The sequence below is a fragment of the Xenopus laevis genome, chromosome 1S (assembly GCF_017654675.1).
Source record: "Xenopus laevis strain J_2021 chromosome 1S, Xenopus_laevis_v10.1, whole genome shotgun sequence".
Lineage (NCBI taxonomy): Eukaryota > Metazoa > Chordata > Amphibia > Anura > Pipidae > Xenopus > Xenopus laevis.
Window position 1 is genome coordinate 169,734,654 of NC_054372.1, and position 21,151 is coordinate 169,755,804.

The 21,151-nt window shown below is 40.7% G+C and overlaps 1 protein-coding gene and 1 long non-coding RNA gene across 2 annotated transcripts in view; one reads left to right on the forward strand and one right to left on the reverse strand.

Annotated features, from left to right (window-relative positions):
• Window positions 1–2,758, reverse strand: part of LOC121399511 — a 14,344-nt gene extending 11,586 nt beyond the window's left edge. The window contains exon 1 of the long non-coding RNA XR_005965099.1: window positions 2,720–2,758. This is a non-coding gene — a long non-coding RNA (uncharacterized LOC121399511). The remainder of the gene's footprint in view (window positions 1–2,719) is intronic.
• Window positions 2,759–5,627: 2,869 nt separating this feature from the next.
• rps23.S (ribosomal protein S23 S homeolog) lies at window positions 5,628–16,725 on the forward strand. Its single transcript, XM_018244398.2, has 4 exons — window positions 5,628–5,782; window positions 12,871–13,030; window positions 16,025–16,145; window positions 16,538–16,725. The coding sequence occupies exons 1-4, from the start codon at window positions 5,779–5,781 to the stop codon at window positions 16,682–16,684; spliced, it is 432 nt and encodes a 143-aa protein (XP_018099887.1). The 5' UTR covers window positions 5,628–5,778; the 3' UTR covers window positions 16,685–16,725.
• Window positions 16,726–21,151: the final 4,426 nt, after the last annotated feature.

Genomic DNA, 21,151 nt, shown 5'->3' on the forward strand with positions numbered 1-21,151 from the left:
TAGGACACACAGTAGCACAGCTAAGATTCCAGGTACTACAAAATATCCACAAACCAAGAAAAGGAGGAGATAGGGTTAAGCAGTTACTGAAATGTGAAGCAGGATAAATTAGGAGGTTGGGAACCCTAGTGCCTGGGGGTTTAAATAAAGAATATGAATTAAACCCACTGATATAGGTATGGTTTTTGGTCTTAAAATTAAGTTTTTAAAGATTGTTCTTGATTTTTATCCTCATTGGCCACCAAATAATCTACAAGCACAAGTGGAGCAGTATATGTGAAATAAAGGCGGTGTTAATTGGGAGTGCTGCAAGCTCTATGGATTTAGGATGGCAAGCATGTGAAGGTGAACACATTATGCCCACTAAAATGTATCTTCTATCATAAAGGTACTGGATAATTGATTGTTTGTTGTACCCCCAGTTCCAGCCCTGGAAAGAGGTCTAATAATGAGCTGCTCAACCAGTTTTGTACTAACTGCTCTCTCTCTCTCTCCATCTCCCTTTTCTTCTTAGCAACATCACAGGTCCAACATCAAAACTTTGCTGACTAGACTAAGGGGCACATTTACTAAGGGTCGAATTTCAAAGTGGTAAAACTTTGAAATTTAACCATCGAATTGTACAAATTTGATAGTCAAAGTTTTTTGATTAAATCTAGCAGTTTTTGATCAAATTCAAATCGTTTGATTGAACGTAGAAATCGTTTGAATCGAACGATTTAATCGATCACATGATTTTCAAAAAAAACAAAAACTTTGACTTCTAAAAACTTAGCCAAATACTGGCTATAGGTTCTAGGAGGTCCCCATAGGCTAACATAGCAATTAGCCAGGTTTAAGGTGGCGAAGTGTCGAAGTTTTTTTGAAGAGACAGTACTTTCAAATGGTTGAATTTTCAAAGTTTTTTCAATTCGAATCGAATTTTGGGCTATTCAATGGTCGAAGTACCCAAAAATTACTTCAAAATTCAAAGTTTTTGAATTCGAAAATTCACTTCGACCCTTAGTAAATGGGCCCCTTAGAGTGTGCGGGGGCAGGGGAATTCTCAGGGTGCAGCACAAAGACACCAGGGGAGTGATTTTAATGGCCGTGGGTTGAGTAGCTGATATTTTATAAAGGTGTATGCCACTGTTTGCTAGTTAATTGGACATGAACAATAAAACAATTGAACCCCGATTATCATATTCCAGAATTGTGTGCCCCCTTTGTCCAGAAGCTGCCTTTTATCCGTGCAGCCTTGTGCTTTGTTACAGGCATCGCACTGCTTGGTAACTTTTCTTTGTCTACCCCCAAATTAATACAGAGCCCTACATAACCTGTAAATCATATCATTTTAAATATTTTTATTATTGGTGCTTAGTGGTGTCATTTAGGACAACAAATTTACAGTTTTTTAAATAAAAATGTTGTACCCGGTCCCTATACAAATATATATATATATACACACATCTTAAATGGGTTGTTCACCTTTGAGTTAACCTTTAGTATGATGTAAAGAGTGATATTCTGAAACAATTTGCAATTAGATTTATTATTTGAGGTTTTGGAGTTGTTAAACTTTTTGCTCAGCAGCTCTCCAGTTTGCAGTTTCACTCATCTGGTTGCTAAGGTCCAAATTACCCTAGCGACAATGCATTGATTTGAATAAAAGACTGGACTATTCATAGGAAAAATGAGTAATCATAGTAGCAATAACAAAACATTTGCATAGCTCCTCTTTCTGTGGCCACACCTCCTAATTACCATGTTCATTTTACAAAATTTGGCAGGTTATGAAAGTTTGAAAATATTTCTCCTTATCTAAACTGTTTTTTTTGTGTCTCAAAATTGTTACAAAGTATCTTATTTGCACCTTTTAGCTGTTCTGTGCTCTCCTAAATGCCAATTAAGTGAGAAACATTGTTTATTTTTCTGGCTGTGTCAGTGCAGAGAAAATAGGGACTTTCCAGTACAAATGAGGGACTGCGGGTTGAGCTGTCAAAAGAGGGACTGTCCCTCCGAAAAAGGGACAGTTGGGAGGTATGCATTTGCAGAGCATTAGTTTATTTTTTAGATGGGATCAGTGACTCCCATTTGAAAGCTGGTCAGAAGGAGGCAAATGATAAAACAAAAATAGAAGAATAAATAATGAAGACCAATTGAAAAGCTGCTTAGAATTGGTCATACTATACACATATTAAAAGATGCATTAAAGATGAACCACCCGTTTAAAGAGTTCCATGAGCTGTAAAACCACACTGAATCCTTTAGATCAGGCCCGGACTGGCAATGGATTCGGGCAAATGCCAGAGAGGCTACTGTTAGGGTTGCCACCTTTTCTGGAAAAAAATACCGGCCTTTCTATATATTTATCTTTTTTCCCTATTAATAACATTGGGATCAATCATCATTTTTACCGGCGAGGCCGGTAAAATACCGGCCAGGTGGCAACCCTAGCTACTGTAAGTTGCCATAGACAGTTGTAACGCTTTCTTGGCCTAATCTGCCAATTAGAAGTTAAGGGTGACCAGCTAGGTAGTGAGCATGGGTTACATTGCGAATCTTCACCCAGGGCAGAGCCTTCGCCAAATGGAAGCTTCCCCTTTAAACTGTAGTTGAACTACAACTCACAGGCATATAAGTGCAAAATAGAATAATGGACGCCAGGAGGTTCTTTAAAAAGGTAAAACAGGAGCACAGATTTATTATGCCAGAGGCAAATGACCACAGGTTTACTTACAAATATACGGAGGACACAGCAGGTGGAATCACTTTGGACAGTACAAGGTTCACAGTCAAACAGGTGCGACTCCCAAAAGATATTGCAGATAGGTGTACATCAATTCCCAGTTCAACCGACGTTGCACAGTGAGGGGATCGGGATCTATCAGGTAGGGTACAGGTAGTCCTTTGCTCACCTAGATGCCTATCAACTGAGTTCCCTGCTCTAAAGGCAAACAGGCCTTGTGGGAAGCTACTCCCTACTACAATCCTCGTTGGAGCGACAACTGCTCTTTCTGCTACACCTCTCTGTCTTTCTCTCCTAGAGAGAACTATAACAAGATCTTACTATTTTAGCTGGTCCTCGTTCACGGGGTTTACCTGGTCCCCGACTTAGCACCAAAGGTGTCAGGTCCCTCTGGGGTAAATGCTTACTGGGACCTATGGTGATCCCAGGCTCAGTGGAGATTCACCTAGCAGCAGCACCAGGAGCCAAAGAGAAAGAGGACACTCCCTGCACAACACTATATAGCAGTGTGGCAGGGGAGTGTCATTACACTCTTTGTCCAATAGGTGTGGGTGTTACACTTTACCAGTTACAAGGGCTTGGCCCAATAACAAGGGAAAAAAGAACTACATACAAGAGGTAGGGGATTAACTCTATAGGGATAGGATATCCTATAGGTCCCTACATACACCCGGGGGAAAAATCCATTTCGTCCCGACAATGGTGAAATGATATAGACACAATAGTAACAAAGTGAATATATAAGTGCAAACCAACAATACCATTGAACATCACTCTTCTGGTATTCTCTCCTGAGGAATACCTGGTAACAATGGGTACTGTGGAGAAAAGAACAGTAAAGAGCAAAAGTGCAATACTGTATTGGATAAGTTTCAGTGCAAATAACATCAGTTGCATAATTTTATTACATTCATGAGGTCCTTAAAGGAACACTCAGGCACTTAACTTACGATACTTGAACCATCCATAGTGTATCAGGAGGTCCAGGCACAGGCTTGGCTGAAAAGAAAAATTAGCATAGATTTCTTTTCACAAATGAACACTCATTTTCATTGCAGTTGAGTTACATGACCCCGCCATAACCAAAAGCTTTATTCCATATCACACCCCCCCCTACCCAAGTGTACAAAGTCACTGAGAGCCACTTGGGGAGTAGTAAGGGAAAGAATAAAGGTGCTACTCAGCGAGTAGTTAGAGGTAGAAGAGTTTTGGTGGGGGCTCAGCAGTCTTTGTCTCATGAACCCAACTATTTACAAGTTCCAGACAATGTTCAGAAGTCCAGAAATGGAACCATGAGTGAACAAAACAATGAAGAAGGCCCAAAACTTGGGGCATCAATCTTGAAGAACAATGAAGAAGGCCCGAAACTTGGGGCAATCAAACGACGTCCTCAAGGGTAAACAAATCTTCTCTAAGAGGAATTCTCACTCTTAGAGGCATACTGAAAATATTACAACACACAGGGTCCAGCCGGAACCACTGTGGACAGCTCAAACATTCACCCCATACTTCTCCAGGGTGTGTTCGTAGGATAAATAGTAGGAAGGGTGAGGCTTCTCTACCTTCCCTCCATTAGGCAGAGTGGTTGACAAGCTGAAGAAGCGGTCCTCTTGAAACTTCCCACAACTTTTAACATGGTGCTTTAAGATGGTACGCCCATACCACCATTCGCTAAGGGTGTCACAGAGGAAGACCATGTCACGCTGCCGCTTCTGTGGATCGCTTTGAAACAATCCCTTGGGTCCCACATCTGTTTTCTTTAAAAGTTCTCCATAAAGCCATTCTTCCAAATTCTTCTCTACTTCGTCATAAACCCACTCAGGTGCATAGGGCATTGGATAACCCCAACGGTCACGGGATAGGATATCATATAGGTCCCTACATAGTCACTACTTATTGGGCTGGTGGGGGGCTGTTTGGGCTGCTGTGTGGCCTGTTTGGGCCTCTGTCTACTTGAAATGCCAGGGCCTATTTTGAATCTCAGTCCAGACCTGCTTTAGATATTTATGTAACTCCCTGATAACTTAATAAATACGGGTTCACTATACCTAGGGTGGCCACCTTTTCCCGAAAAAAATACCGGTCTTCCTATATATTTATATTTTTTCCCTATTAAGAACATTGGGATCAGCCATCATTTTTACCGGCCAGGAAGGTAAAATACCGACCGGTTGGCAACCTTAACTATACCTCCCAACTGTCCTGGTTTAAGAGGGACAGTCCGTCTTTGACAGCTCAACCCACAGTTCCTCATTTGTACTGGAAAGTCCAGGTTTTTCTCTGCACTGAACAGCCAGAAAAAGAAACAAGTTCCTAATTTAATTGGCTTTTGGGAGAAGTTAGACTCACAGCTTAAAGGGCAATTCACCTTCATTAGCAAAACTGTAATAACTGGAAAAAAACACAGAAACATGTTCAAACTTTCATAACCTGCCAAATTTTGTAAAAGGAACATGGTAATTAGGGGGTATGGCCACCAAAATGGGCGTGGTAAAAAAAATTGCAAATTGTTTTGTCCCTCTTTTTATTCCCAAAATATTGGGAGGTATGTAATCCTCTAAAATAATAAAAAAAAATCCCCGGCAAAGTTATGTGGCTGTATGAGCAATCAACTGTGTAAAGTTTAATACACACATTATCCATTATAAACTAATAGAACATAATCAGTTCCACGTTCCCATCACTGTCACACCAGCACATCGCTAATTTGTTCGCCACAAGCGGAGATTACGTCACGATAAAAAGTAACACTAAAACGCTCGCATTGCATCATGGGAGTTGTAGTCTTCTCAGAGGCACCTATTTGCCTACATAGAAATCCGTTATAGTTCATTCAAGCTAATCTTTATACATTATAATAAATACACATAGTTTCGCATTACGGTGACGTTGAATGTTTCTTGTTAAACAGAGGGATTTTTAATGAAAAGAAGCCCTCGCCTTGGTTCAGGCATTAAGGTAGACAGCTAAGGCGGGGTCCTGCGTGCAGCAGTGTTTCCCGGTGGCTTGTGGGATTCGCTCTTTCCGTAGTCGGCCTTGACGCAGTCAAGATGGGTGAGTGAGGCTCTGCGGATTGAAGCTCTTATTTGCGCCTTAAGGGGAGCTACGATGGCGGTAGCCGGAGTGTGGGCCCTGCAGTAACACCCGAGCGCGGATTGGACGCTAATAAGGCGTTAGCGATGTCGCTATAGAAGCACGAGGCGGGTTCCATGCATGCGGCACAGCGCCATGCTTATGGCTGACTCCTCTTCTAGCATTTGCCTGCCAGACATTCACTCATTAACTACAAGACAACTGGAGCTTCTATGGAGGAGCAGAGAGGGGCCGGGGCCCTTGTGTATCACGGGGTGAGGGGGATGATTTTAAAGGGGTTGTTCACCTTTGAGATAACTTTTAGTATAATGTAGGGAGTGATATTCTGAGATAATTAGCAATTTGTTATTATTTAAAGGGGAACTATCGCGAAATTAAAAATTGGTAAAAACAATCATTACATGAAGTTATTCAAATGTCTAAATATAATGTATTAAAAAATGTTTACAGTTTTTAAAATATTGCAGTCTTTCTAGTGAATCCATGCCAGCTGCTTCTCTCCTACCTGCCTCTGGCTAGCTCTGGCGTCGGAGTCGAGTTTTTCTGCATAACAACTGTTCTCTATCTCATTGGCAGTCAGAGCTGTCAATCAGAAACTGTATAAAGCTAGGAAAGAAAGGTAGACTGTAACACGGTCCTTCTCTCCCGTGAGATTCATCCCCCTCCACCCCCCCTGCAGTCAGCCAACATCGTAGTTTTTACAAGTTTTACTCAGTTACATGAAGACTTTTGCTCTCCGTCTGAAACTCCCCCTCCCTCCCAGAAACGAGGCAGTAGGAAATAAAGGTGGACTTGCTAAACGTGTGTAAATCCCAGCCGCACATTAGTCTGTATGCCAGCACTGAGACGCGAGTAGTGAATGTGCTGCTGCTCCGGTTTCATTTTGTGCTTATGTAACATTTGTGCGTCTCAGTGCTGGCATACAGACTAATGTGCGGCTGGGATTTACACACGTTTAGCAAGTCCACCTTTATTTCCTACTGCCTCGTTTCTGGGAGGGAGGGGGAGTTTCAGACGGAGAGCAAAAGTCTTCATGTAACTGAGTAAAACTTGTAAAAACTACGATGTTGGCTGACTGCAGGGGGGGTGGAGGGGGATGAGGATGAGTCAGGGGAGAGAAGGCTGCTGCAGGGGGGCTGGCTGAAGGTGGGTGAGGTTGGCTACAGGTGGGTGAGACTGGTTGCAGGGTGAGACTGGTTGCAGGGGGCGGCTGCAGGAGGTGGCTGGCTGCAGGGGGGCTGGCTACAGAGGGGGACTGACTACAGTAGGGGTGATGGCTACAGAAGGGGGGACTGCTCCCAGCTTGTTCCCCTGCCGCTAGGAAATAAGCAAAGTGGGGTATTGAGAGGCCCCTGGGACGCAATCGCTCAGGGGCTCCAAGGTAGCAGCAGGCACGTGATTTCTACGTGTCCTGCTGCTGCCTGTGCTACCTATACCTGCAGCACCACCCAGTCCCTGGATCTTCACTGAAGACTACTACTACTCTTCGTGGGACCCCCTCCTGCAACCCCAATAGATTGTCATGTGTTTTCCAGGTTAGTGTTACACATACACACACACAAACACACACTTATTACACACACATACATTTTTGGGGATCGGGGGGGTCACATACTCACACACTTGTACCCGCACACACACGAACATAACACGTAATTTTGAGAATTGTACACACGCATACGCACACTATTTTGTTGTTTTTTTTTCTTATTGTATAATTTTTTTTTGCCTGAAAAAAATGTTTTATTGCCCTTGTGAATAGCGTACAGTACTGCACAATACCTTTTGTATGTTATTTTGCTGATTATTTCGCAATTTTAGTGAGTTTGTGCATATTTAGCAATTTTTTTGTATGTTAAGCTGTTTTATTGCATTTTCAGCTCTGCATAGGTGTTGTTCGCTTGTTTCTTTCCGTAAAACATATTTGCCCATGCTAAAATAGTCAAAGTGATTATGACTGCTGATTACACTAGGCGGGAAAAAAAAAAGCATTGATTTTTGTGGTTTTATTGGATTTTATTGATTTCGTGATTTTATCGCATTTACCACTGTTCTTTGTTACTTAATTTTGCTCATGTAAATTTTGTCTGCTATATATCCATTTGGGGGTCTCTGTGCGCCACATGGTTTGGTAAATCTATGCATATTGGGCATCAATGTGTTCCATAGACCCCATGCGTTCATATTTAGGATGCTTTAGGACTGAACTACATGGTGCAACTTCTTCAGATCCGACACGCTGAGAGGAAGCACATACGACAAGATGGATGCACCGAATATAATGTACAGTAAGTAATAGAAATATCGCACCTACAAACTGCATGCATTCAATTACTGTCGAATGAAGACGCAACGTGCGGCATTTGCATCCAACAGTCATGTCAGATGCATGCAGTTTGTAGGTGCAATATTTTTATTACTTACATTATATTCGGCGCACCGGTCTTGTTGCATGCGCTTCCTCTTAGAGTGTCGGATCTGAAGAAGTTGCACCATGTAGTTCAGCCCCTATGCTGATATGTTACGAAATGTGGGGTAAATAATGGGGTAAAATGCAAGCTTTGTGATGATTTAAAGAAATTTAATAAAGGGCATTATGTTTAGCATAATTTTGCAGTTTGGTAGTTTGTAGTGGCAATAAATATTTACCCGTTTTAGATTAGTTGGAATATTTACTTTCAGAAAATATATGGTTTTCTAGGGTAATGCACGTGCCGGGTGCTTATAGTGTAACAGTCAGTGTCATGTGAAAATTTATATGTACTATTTGAATTTGGGGGTCTCTGTATGCCACATGGTTTGGTAAATCTATGCATTAAGGCATCAAACTATTCAGTAGACCCTATGGGGCAAATTCACTAAGATTCGTAGTTGCGCCAGGCGTAACTTCGCCACACTTCGCCAGCGCTTCGCAAATTCACTAAAATCCGAAGTTGCGCTCAGGGGTAGCGTAAGGTTGCGAAGTTGCGCTAGCGTTGATTCGCTAAGTAAAGCGAAGTTACGCTAGCGAAGTCTAATTTGCATACGGCCGCGAAATTCAAATTTCAATGGAGGAATACGTATCAGCACTACAAATGGCTAGAAAACCTTCAAATCATCAATAAAATTTTTATTTTGCCCTACACATGTGCCCACTGTCTAGGTAAGTTGCCATGAGTCAGGAAATGTAGGGGGGAAGGAGGGGAGCCCCAAAATTTTTTCGATCTTTTTCAGCCTATCACCTTTTTTTTTTTACTTTTTCTGAAACAATCCCTATCTACTCTATTGCGCTTCGCCAGGTCTGAGGTGGCGAAGGAAGTCTAGCGTAAAAGGTGGCGTTCAGTACACTGCGCGCGTTAGTGAATTTGCGTAGTTACGTCGCTAGCGAAACTTCGCCAGGCATAAGGGTGCGAAGTAACACTAGCGAAACTACGCCAGCGTTAGTTAGTGAATTTGCGCAGTAACGAAAATGACAAACGCTAGCGAAGTAACGCTAGCGTTCGGCGCTTAGTGAATTTTATGTGTTCATATTTAGGATGCTTTATGCTGGTAAGTTACAAATGTGGGGTGTATATAATGAGGTAAAATGCAAACTTTGTGATGATTTTCAGAAATTATATAAAAAAACTAAGTTTAGGGTAGTGTTGCTGCTTTGCCATACAAAGATATATTTACCCATTTTAGATTTGGCAGAATGTGTTTTCTAAAAATATGATGTTTTCTTTTGATGACTTACTTATTTGCCACTTTTGGCCAAACATTAATCAGGCAGTGTATTCAAATTTGTTACCACTACGCTAATTCACTAAAATTTGAAGTTGCATCCTGGGCGCCAAACGCTGGCGACTTTTCGCTATCGATACTTTTTCAGTGCGACCATTTCATAGCGAATATTTGTTAGCGTTCGGTTGTGCCTAGTGAAGATTCACTAGTAATCTTAAGTTTAGGTCAGTTTCAATATGGGAGGCGCTTAAAAGTTGCATACACGTCTTTTTTTAGAGATGTTGGTATAAATGCTTGAAGTTGCAACTTTTTATTATGGCATGGGTGAGTGTGAGAGAGATAGGAGTGGCTGGGGTGAGTGTAAGTGAGATATTAGTGGCTGGGGTGAGTGTGCGAGAGATAGGAGTGGCTGGGGTGAGTGTGAGTGAGATATTAGTGGCTGGGGTGAGTGTGCGAGAGATAGGAGTGGCAGGGTGAGTGTGAGAGATAGGAGTGGCAGGGGTGAGTGTGAGAGTAGAAGGTAAGCATGGCAGGGGTGAGTGTGAGTGATAGGAGTAACCATCCCGGCTCCAGCAGGAGGAGTACATTCAGAAAGCTTTAGTGACAGTAAGAGGCACGGGCCTCATGCAAAGGGGAGATCCCTAGGAGCCCATAGGCTGGCATAGTAAGGCGGGAAAACCAAGCTTCCAGAAACTGAGCGCAGAGCCTTAGGCAGCATTGAAGGAACACAGGCAGTACTAATGGGTTGTCTCCTCTTCCCACAAGTAGCACTCTAGACTCTTGCTAGGGTTGCACATCTCCAGGGCAGTGAGTCCATTCAGGAAGGCCCTCCTAGTCCAGCAGCACCTGTTCCCTGATTGCTTCTTGGGCCAATTTGTACAGAGCGTATCTGCTACTAAACCTGAACCTTATAGCCCTAGTTCAACTTGAATGGCTGCTCCATGGCTCTGTTTCTGAAGCAAACACCCCAGGGCAACAGTACATTTATTAACATGTCATATTTTGATATTACTGTTCCTCTAAAACACATTGACAACACAAAAAAAAATGGGAACACACAAAGACACAGATTTATACACAAAAAATTACTGGGAGACTAAAACATACACAAACGCACTGTCACACAAATACATTTATAGACAGGGTGATTTCAAACAAAGGTGCTAATTTGTACCAGTTCAATTACCCATATTTTGCACCTTTTAGTAAGTAGCCTGTTCAAAGTGAATTGCTGGCTGGTTGTTATTGACCTACAGAGACATATGAAACATGTGAGGTGCAATGTGCAAAAAGTAGGTGCATAATACCCTTTTTTTTTTTTATATCTGTACAATATTTACCAAGCTCTGTCCTTCCTTTGATCTGGGAGAATGCAAAAATCTCATTCTGCCAATAATATCAGCATTTTCACACTATAAAAGTATAACAGCCTTGCTATTCTCAGAATGAGATTCCAGAGAATGCAGTTGGTGTGTGGATGCTTTGAATTCAGCATGAAGAGGGTGGGACTTCGCTAGTTGCTATGTGACATCACAGTGGGGGTATAGCCACTCCCATTCAGCAATTGCTTGAACTGGCTCTCAGAGAAAGCATTCTAACTCACTGTAATATTATTGAATGCCTTTCAAAAAGTAAGCATTTCTGTTAAATGAATATATTTAAGAATATTATTATTTTCATCCTATCCATCCGCTGGGAAAATTAGATTTTCACGATAGTTCCCCTTTAAGGTTTTTGAGTTATTTAGCAGCTCTTCAATTTGCATCTTAACCAATCTGGTAACTAGGGTCCAAATTCCCCTAGCAACCATGCACTGATTTGAATAGGAGAGGCCTGAATAGAAGGATCAGTAATAAAAAGTAACAATACATTTGTAGCCTTCAGAGCATTTGTTTTTTAGAAGGGAGTCAGTGATGCCCATTTGAAAGCTGCAAAGAGTTAGAAGAAAAAGGCAAATAACTGTAAAATAAATAATTGGCTGTTCTATTACCTAATAAAAGTTACCTTAAAGGTGAACCACCCCTTTAAATCAACGGGAGACATTTAACTGGGTAACGTGATCCATATATATATATATATATATATATATATATATATATATATATATATATATATATATATATATATATATATATATATATATTCATAGATCTTTACATTGGGGCTGCACAACTTGTGATCCTCCAGCTGGTTTGAACTACAACTCACTCTTATCTATTGAGTAATTGATGGTGTGTCACAGGCTTAGACTATTGTATTTCAGTGGACCTTTAAATGTTTTTAATTCAATGTGTGATACAGATAATAGTTTTTGTAGCTTACCATTGGGGGGTCCCCATATACCTTGCCTGGCCCATATACTGGAGGCATTGCAGTCACTCTGAGTAATCGTGTTAACCCCACTCGCATGCTTTGAAGTCCTTTAGCCACTTTTATTGGGCCAGAGACTGGCTTGTGATGAAGTCCTGTTATTCAGGATAATGCTTCATAGTTATGTCTAGACTGACATACATGTAGAAGTGAAGTTGTTTCCACTGGATGTGATGTTTCTCCCATAGCTTTTTAACCCTTGCGGTCTGTCGCTGTTCCCTGTTCACGGTACTAGTAGTCGGTACAAAACCTATTAGTGGAACAGACCAGGTAGACGCAGTAATCTGCTGAAAAAGATGCCTTTTTATTTGACACTATATGTTTCGAGCAAAAATACCATTTGTCAACTTGAGTGTCAAATAAAAAGGCATCTTTTTCAGCAGATTACTGTGTCTACCTGGTCTGTTCCACTAATAGATTTTGTACTGACATACATTTAATCCCTGCACCCAATATCCCAACTGCTCATTCATTTGCTGATCAAATAGGAACGTTCTTCATTTAATGTCGGGAGAGGCATCATCAAGGCACTTGTATTCACTGAATGCAGTCCACTGCTTTATATAATGTAAAAATGGGGGGCAAAACTATGAATTTATGCCTGTGGATATTTTTTTTTATTCCTGCAAAGAAGTTCAAAATTATGATTTCAGAAAGAATTTAGTGGCAGGAACTTGGTTAGTTTATTGATTGCGGTGGGTAGTAGATGTCTGGCTGAGTATTTGTAATGGATGGGAATTCCTTTCACTCACTGGCACCTGTTGTTGTCAAAGTAACTTTTTAGGGGCACAATCTAGTTAAAAATCATTTTTTATGTAGATTGGAATCTCACAGGATATGCTTGAATCGCATGTACTGCAGAATTCCATAAATTACACCTATATAAGAGGTTGTTTATTTTGGTTTTAGTGCTTAATGTTGTGCACAGTCTTTAGTATAGTTCTATAGGCTTATATGTTCTTTTATGTGGGTTTTAGGCAAGTGCCGTGGTCTTCGCACAGCAAGAAAGCTCCGCAACCACCGCCGTGAGCAGAAATGGCATGATAAGCAGTACAAGAAAGCTAATCTGGGCACAGCTCTGAAGGCCAACCCATTTGGAGGTGCTTCTCATGCTAAAGGAATTGTCCTGGAAAAAGTGTAAGTATGCTCCCCTATATATATGCTGGTGGCTAATAGACTGAAAAGAAAAGCAGATGTTTGCAGCCTTATAATTCTTAGCTGGCATTCTGCTTAAATGAACAGTAACACCAAAAAAAAAGCAATTGTTTTTAAGTAATGAAAATATGTACTGTTGTACTGCTGTGGAAAAACTGGTGTCTGTGTGCTTCCAAAACTATACTATGGTTTATATATAGAAGCTGCTGTGTAGCCATGGGGGCATCCATTCAAAGCTGAAGGAGAAAAGGCACAGGATACACAGCAGGTAACAGATAAGCTCTGTAGTATACAATTGGATCCTTTCAAACTTATCTGTGCAACCTCTGCCTTGAATGGCTGCCCCCATGGCTACACAGTAGCTTGTTTATATAAACTATAGTAGTCTTTTTGAAGCAAACGCACAGCTTTTACCAGTGCAGGGCAACACTATATTATGTTGTCATTGCTTTAAAACCCTTTAATTTTTTGGTGTTACTGTTCCTTTAAAAAGGTTGTTACAAGTGTTCCTTTTCACTGGGATATACATCTGTATGTCAGTGTGAAGCAGATCCAGTCAGTGGAGCTTTGTTTTCAGCCCTGTGTGGAAGCATCTGTTGATTTCTCCTTCATGAGGTCCATCATATTTCCCTCCCAAACTGACTCATCCTCTCTCCCTCCAGAATAAACACCTGTTAGGTGCTTTCGGGGTTTCTGATAATGGTTCTGGCTTTAATGCCTAAATCAGAGCATGTTAATATCCGGTCACTTATTAAATCATGTCACTTCCACCTAAGGAACATATCCAAAATACAATCATTTATCACCCAAGATGCTGCCAAAATTCTAATTCACTCTCTCGTCATATCACGTCTAACTACCGTAACTCTTTTAATTGGCTTTTCCCTCCATAGACTGTCATCGCTCCAGTCCATAATGAACACTGCTGCGAGGCTCATACACCTCAGCAACCGCTCCTCCTCTGCCTCTCATTCTGTCAATCACTGCACTGGCTTCCGTTACCTTTCAGAATCAAATTCAAATTAATGACACTGACATTCAAAGCACTTCATAACTCTGCCCCACCCTACATCTCTGAACTCATCTCTATATACTCACCCAACCGCTTACTACGCTCCTCTACTGACCTGCTACTCAACTCTTCTCTCATTACCTCCTCACATGCTTGCATTCAAGACTTTGCAAGGGCTGCACCCCTCCTCTGGAACGCTCTCGCACGGTCTGTCCGACTTTCTCCCAACCTTTCTGCTTTCAAGAAATCTCTGAAAACGCACTTCTTTCGAGAAGCCTACCCTCACTCTGCTTAACTACCAAACGTAACACCACATACAATACCACATTTCTCACCCACTTAATTCGATCTTGCCCACTCCCACACCTTGTGTATTACTCCCTTCCCTTTAGACTGTATGCCTATGCATAGGGCCTTCCTCACCTTTTTGTACCTGTATTGATTGTGATGTATGTAACTCGATATAATTCTTGTCATTAAGTTGTATAATCACATTTACTTTACAGTGCTACGCTATATGTTGGCGCTATATAAATTCATGTTAATAATGTTTTAGTGACCGACCAAACCTTTAATTGTTCAGTATATTTAATTTATGATAAGATAATGTACAGATAAACTTAATGTATGATACAGATAATTGTTTATAGCATAAATATTAATGTTTTTTTACCACTAGATGTTAAAAAATTGTCCTGTATTTTAAAAATAATTAAGTGAATAGTTTATCGACATAAGAAAATGCAGTTTTATATTTATATGCCACCTTTTACCCATTGGAGAGCTACATAGCTTAGCCACTCGATCTCTAGGGATCATATTCACCAAAAGTGTTTTTATTTCAGAATTTTGCCATATCACAGCTGTATAACAATGGGCAGAGGGCTCATAAGGTCTAGTAAACATATTCACATCAAGAGCGTTCTATTGCTGGAGCTGACAAAGGTGCAGGGGGAAAATCAGTGGGAATCTCCTTTGTAACTACCTCTCTCGTAAAGGAGAAGGGAACCCTGCAGAAAAAACCCACACCCCACGTAGACCTCTCCCCACCCTGGAAAATGCCCCATACTTTATACTTGCCCCTCGTCGCAGATTCTGGCAGCAGACTTCCTCCAGGTCCTCAGTAAGCTGACTGGGAAATCGGTAAGTCGGCGCATGCGCAGTTGGAGCACTTTGCAGATTTTCGACAACTGCGCATGCGCCGACATTGACAGAGATTGCTGATCTCCCAGTCCACTTACAGAGGACACGGAAGATGGATGCCGTGAAGTCCGCTGCCAGAATCTGCGACGAGAAGTAAGTATAAAGTATGGGGCATTTCCCCAGGGGCAGGGAGGTGGGGGGGGAACAGGGTTTTATTTCTACAGGGTTTCCTTCTCCTAAAATACTGTGAAGTCATGTGATCAAAAACCAGTATTCTTGCTGGAGCACTGGCCAAACCATAGGTACTTACCACTTTCATATACAACACACGAGTCCTTTTGCATTACATCAGGGGTGCCCAAAAGGTAGATCGGGAGATCTTTAGCTGTAGATCTCAAGGCACTGTCAATAAACATAACATTTTCATTTAGATATTTATTATGTTAAGATTACATAAGAAATAGTTTTAGTCAAATAATGCAATATATATTTTCTCATAAATCATTATTTAAATAATATTTTCCATGGAACAGAATGCTAACAATGCTTTTGTGGATGATTGTAGATAATGGGAAATCATGACTAAAAGTAGACTTCGCATTAGTAAAGTATGGCCACTCCTGCACTGCATGAAGGCCGGTTGCGTTAATTTATCAGGGAAAGTTTGTGCTACAGAATGAGTTGTAATCAGGCAGGGAGACATATTTGGGCAGAACTGCTTATTCTATTAGGTATAGTTTGTGATGTGATTGCGATCTTTTCAGTATGTGTGTGAGATGTGAGCAAGATATTGAAACACTTTTGTTTTTCCTTCTCTTCAGTGGTGTAGAGGCTAAGCAGCCTAACTCTGCTATCAGGAAGTGCGTCCGAGTGCAGCTGATTAAAAATGGCAAGAAAATCACAGCTTTCGTACCAAATGACGGTTGTCTGAATTTTATTGAGGTGAGTGAGCTTGTCTTGCAGGGACTGCAGAGAACGGTACATGAAAACGTTGCCAGTAATCTGTGTAATGTTTAGCCTAATATAAGGGCATGAAATCATTGCCTAAACTTTTATATTGCCTAAACTTTTATATTCGGCAGGTTTTAGGTAGTGCATAGTCTAATTTTAGTTCTTAAAGGACCAGAGCGTAATAAATTTTAACTTTTTTTTTTTTTTTTTTTTTTAAAACTCATTGAATTTTAACAGTTCCCTAGTCAAATTTGACAGTTTTGACCATAAAAAGACTCTTGATAAATCTGCCACTGAATGTTAAAAAGCATCTTTATACATCAGACTTTTTCACTTTTTAAATTTTCTACATTTCCACACTGACTGACTTGTGTAATCTGCAGGAAAACGACGAGGTTCTGGTGGCAGGATTTGGACGTGCCGGTCATGCTGTTGGTGACATTCCTGGTGTCCGATTCAAGGTGGTTAAAGTAGCCAATGTCTCTCTGCTGGCCTTGTACAAAGGGAAGAAGGAGAGACCAAGATCATAGACCTGTTTTGAAAAGGCATTTAATAAACCTCTTTTCACACACATTGTGTAAATGTGTTTTTTTTTTTTTTTTTAAGGGGACCCGTCACCCCAAAAAAATACTCAATCCTATTATCACATTAGTCAAGCAAAATGAAGTATAATTACACTATATAAATTATTTGAATCTTGTTTCCTTCAGTCTGGGAACTCATAATTATAGCAAGCAGGCAGGAGACATTTTGTGGACACTGTTATTAAGACAAGCCTTGTATCATCTCAGAATCTTGTTTGTGCACCAGAATAGGGGACCCAATATCCATCCCCATGCCCTGGCAACTCTATTATACAGTGAAGAGAACTGGGGGAATGTGGGGAGAGCAGTGACCACTCGGAAGTGCTGAATGGAAAGTGAAAGTAATTGTCTGCCCCGCCTCTATGCCCAGGGCATAGAGGAGGGGCAGACAATATTTGATTGACAGCTGAGATGTTTCAATGAGCTTACAACAGCTATGAATACTTTAATAATAAATAGAAATTGGATTTCATGTTTAATTCGAAAATTACTTATACAGATTTTTATGTCTGGGTGACAGGTCCACATTTGGCAAATGGCGTGTGTAATGTTTGTTTTCTCCTGGGAAGTGTTTGTGCTGAAATATCATGGATCCCATTCTTGTTTCTCTTGCTAAACTTACATTATTTGCCATTTTTTCTCTTAAGCTTTATATTCCGTGTGTTTTTAGGTAAATGTTCCACATTTGATATTCCTTGCTACAAGGATTCCAGTCCATGAACTTAACCAAACAGATTGAGAAATGTTATCAAAATATTGTATTCCAATTCAGCTATTTGCTGCAGTTTAGAGGATAATATGCTACTGGGAAGAGTTGGGAAATAATGGACAATGCTTTGAGTACTACCTACCCCTTTTATACCCATTTTCATAATGTTACCCATTCTCTAGAAGTGCTACTTCACATTTGCAGTACATGTGGTCAACTGCTCAACTAGGGGCGGCTCCCAAAAAATAATCCAGAAAAGGGAAACTTTAAATTGGTATTAGGCAGGTACTTGTGTGCTCAAAACTAGCTACTGTATATCTCCAGCTCTGACTGCATCCAGGAGCCAAAGATTTGCACAACTGAAGTCTGGGAGATGTGAGGAAGAATTCCGGTCTCCTTCAAAATTATCACTATTCAATATTACCTGCTTTAATGTTGCACTTGAATAAAGGTAAATTGTAGGGGGGTGAGAGGTCAGTGTTCTATCTGCCATTTTAATAAGGGCTGTTCCCTTCCCTGGGATGGTAGGATTCACTGTGCACACAAACAAACCATACATGTTAGGTCACATGAGCCAATTAACAGAGTTGTGTCTTTTGCTTCCACACTTCTTCCTGTTACAGTTAGAGCTGCAGTATTTCTGGTCAGGTGATCTCTGAGGCAGCACACAGACCATCATGAAATGGTGGCTCAAGGCAAGAGATGTAAAAGGACAAGATGTACTTAAATATATAGACCAGTTTGGTAAGATTCATTAATATGCCACTTAATATGATGTAAACTATCTGTTGCTTAAGTGTTCATTTTGGGGGTATAGTTTAATGTACCCCCCAGACCAGTGACAAGCATTCTAGGGAGCATGTGCTTAATCTGGTTGTCAAAAATGATTGGCTGATAGGTCAAACTGTGCCTAGCATAGCTCCCTATGAGTGTCTCGGTGGCCTGTCATCTGTACTGAGTTCTCCTACTTACAGTTGTCTTCAGAATAATAGCATTCTGATACATGTGTGTAGTAAATGCTTTGAGACACTAATTGGACACTATACCACCTTGTTCAATATGAGTGCAGTAAATATGGCTTGTGTTGAACCTACTCTTTCCAATTGACTTTGCCGTTTTGGCTATTTTTCTATCCAGTTGAATGGTAGCTTTCTGCTTTCTTCCCCTTATTTCAGGTTTTGGTTGCCATTTTAAAGCATTTGAAATCTTTCAAAGCACTGCATAACTTGTCGGTGCTATATAAATGATTTTAGCTGAGCAGCCTATCATTTTCTGCATACATTTTCACTACTCCAATCCACTTTTAATTAAAGTCCACTGTTCTGAACAATGTCTGGAACGAGCCATTTTACTTCTTTAAATAAGGGCCGTAATTGACACTTGTTTTTTCACAGAATGAATGAGCTCACTAACTGAACTCCACACTGCTATTATTTGGAACAAGCTTCAATTAATGATTGAATTACACAGAATCAGCAGCATGCATGTCATGACTGTTGGGTCTGTTGGTTTCCTATTACTTTACTACACCTACTAGTAAATGATTTGCCATGTAGAAATATTTCTACCAAAAACAGTGATTGATCAGGTTAGTGATGTCTGACTGCTATTGATCTGAACACAACTATAGTCTAGCTGCAGTGTGGGGGGACAGTCTTTCTATGTCTCTCATCGTCTCTATCAATTATCTGTTTCTATCATCTATCAATCATCTCTCTCAGCCTCACAAATAAAGAGATTTCCCAGAAGCTTATTTTGGAGAACAGACGTATGCTTGAATTTGCTGAATGATGACTGGTGTGTTGGTGCTAGAAAAAGTATTGCTGCACACAAGGTTTCTCCCTACATTATGGCCCAGATTTAATAGAATGTTATAACAGATCCAACTTGACACGTGATAGAGTCCGTTTAAGATAAAGTATATAGAAAATTGGTTGTTTTATTCAGAAAGGCTGGATATTGGAACCTAAATAGGCTGTTGATAGATACTGTATTAGGGTGTAAGAGAGCTGAAATGCTATTCAGAAGCAACTCAGTGGGTTTACAGTATTTGATGAGTTACTCACTAGAACTGACTTAGTTCCATCTAGTCTAGTTCTTGATTAATAGAACACTGGATTAATGGAAGCTGCTGTATTTCAGTGCAATGTGATAGAGGGAACATTACTATCATCCAACACATTCTGTTCTCCTTGCAAAAAGTGCAGAGAATATACAAAAAGGAGGATTATGATTATTTTCAGGGATTACCAGCCCCACAAACTCACTGGCAAACTGTCATTTCAATTCAGACATTCCATATAGTTACAATCCTTGTAACATGTCTGGGGCATTTTTATAAAAAACACACATCCATAAACACTGTCGGGCAAATAAAATGTTAATCCACAAATCCATGCATATGTTATTTTAGTTTGTATTTTGTCATGGGGGCTTCCATTTCTGCTCATTACACATTCATCCTGCGCTGCTCTAACAGCAGGCACAGCATTACCTGTGTGCTTGGAGGCAGCCACTCTGTAATGAAAAGCCAGGTCGCACTACGACATGAGAATCCAGCTGTATACTCCCCCTCCCCTCTCTGCCCATGCCTGTGATGTTTGGAGGAGAGAGGTCACATGGTTTGCATGGAAGCAATTACTTTCACTTTCCTACGTCCTGCTCTACAGCTGCACTAGCAGCCCCTCCTCCCACAGACACTATCGAAGCTCCTGCCGTTCTGTAAGTTTGTTCTCTGCTTTCCTTTAGTGAGGGGAACTTTCTCTCCTTGTTGCCTTCCTAGTTAGTTTTACTGGTTACTAGATGAGGTAAAGGAGCTGAGTTCCCTCTGCTATCCACCTCACACACACTGCGCTCCTTTCCTGCCTGCAATACTTCTTTTTTCATTATCTACTTACTGCCTCCTTTCTCCTGAGCTATTTTAACCCTTCCTAGACTTCCTCCTAAGTTTTCCTGGTTTTCAAGTATGTTCTCCTTATTTTATCCTTTTTTTCTATTCCGTCAAATATTTTATATAGATAGTGTATTATATTTGTTAACACAAAAATGGCAGAAACACAGGAGTACACTCCCAGGACTGATGACAGGGAATAGAAAAAAAGGATAAAATAAGAAGGACATATATATATATTTATTTATTTTTGAAACGTAAGTGGGGGCAGTGATCACAGGACTATCTTATTTCAGTCCTTCTGAAGTGGTGTCAGTGAGAGCTTATCTTGATTCCTGCCTATTGTTCAATTGACAGGCTCAGCAGACAAGGCTCTATTTGTTTTACTTTCTACTAAGGCTCTATTTATATTACAGCAGCTTGTAGGAGGGAGGGGTAATGACATCACTCCAACTTGCAGTGCAGCAGTAAAGTGTGACTGAAGTTTATCAGAGCACAAGTCACATGACCTGAGGGCAGCTGGGAAATATTCAGAACAAGATGAGCGAACGAAATCAGATACGTATAGACCTGCTGTTTCAACACACACCATCCATCATGTGATAAGCATTCAATTTGAAAGTAAAGGAAACAGACCAGGAACAGGCAGTACTTTAGTCTGCAAACACCCTTTATTGGTGTATTTTCACTCACGACATGTTTCGGGAACCAGTCCCTTTTTCAAGTGAAGAACAAAAGCAATTACCACACATTAAATAACCATTGTAACCCCACCCCTTTGGTGTTCCAGGTGATACTTGTGACATCATGGAAG

Excerpts from the sequence above, each read along its gene's own strand:
- rps23.S (XM_018244398.2), top strand. Across the intron at positions 13,031-16,024 it reads GGAATTGTCCTGGAAAAAGT|TGGTGTAGAGGCTAAGCAGC; the intron begins GTAAGTATGCTC and ends CCTTCTCTTCAG. Across the intron at positions 16,146-16,537 it reads GTTGTCTGAATTTTATTGAG|GAAAACGACGAGGTTCTGGT; the intron begins GTGAGTGAGCTT and ends TGTAATCTGCAG.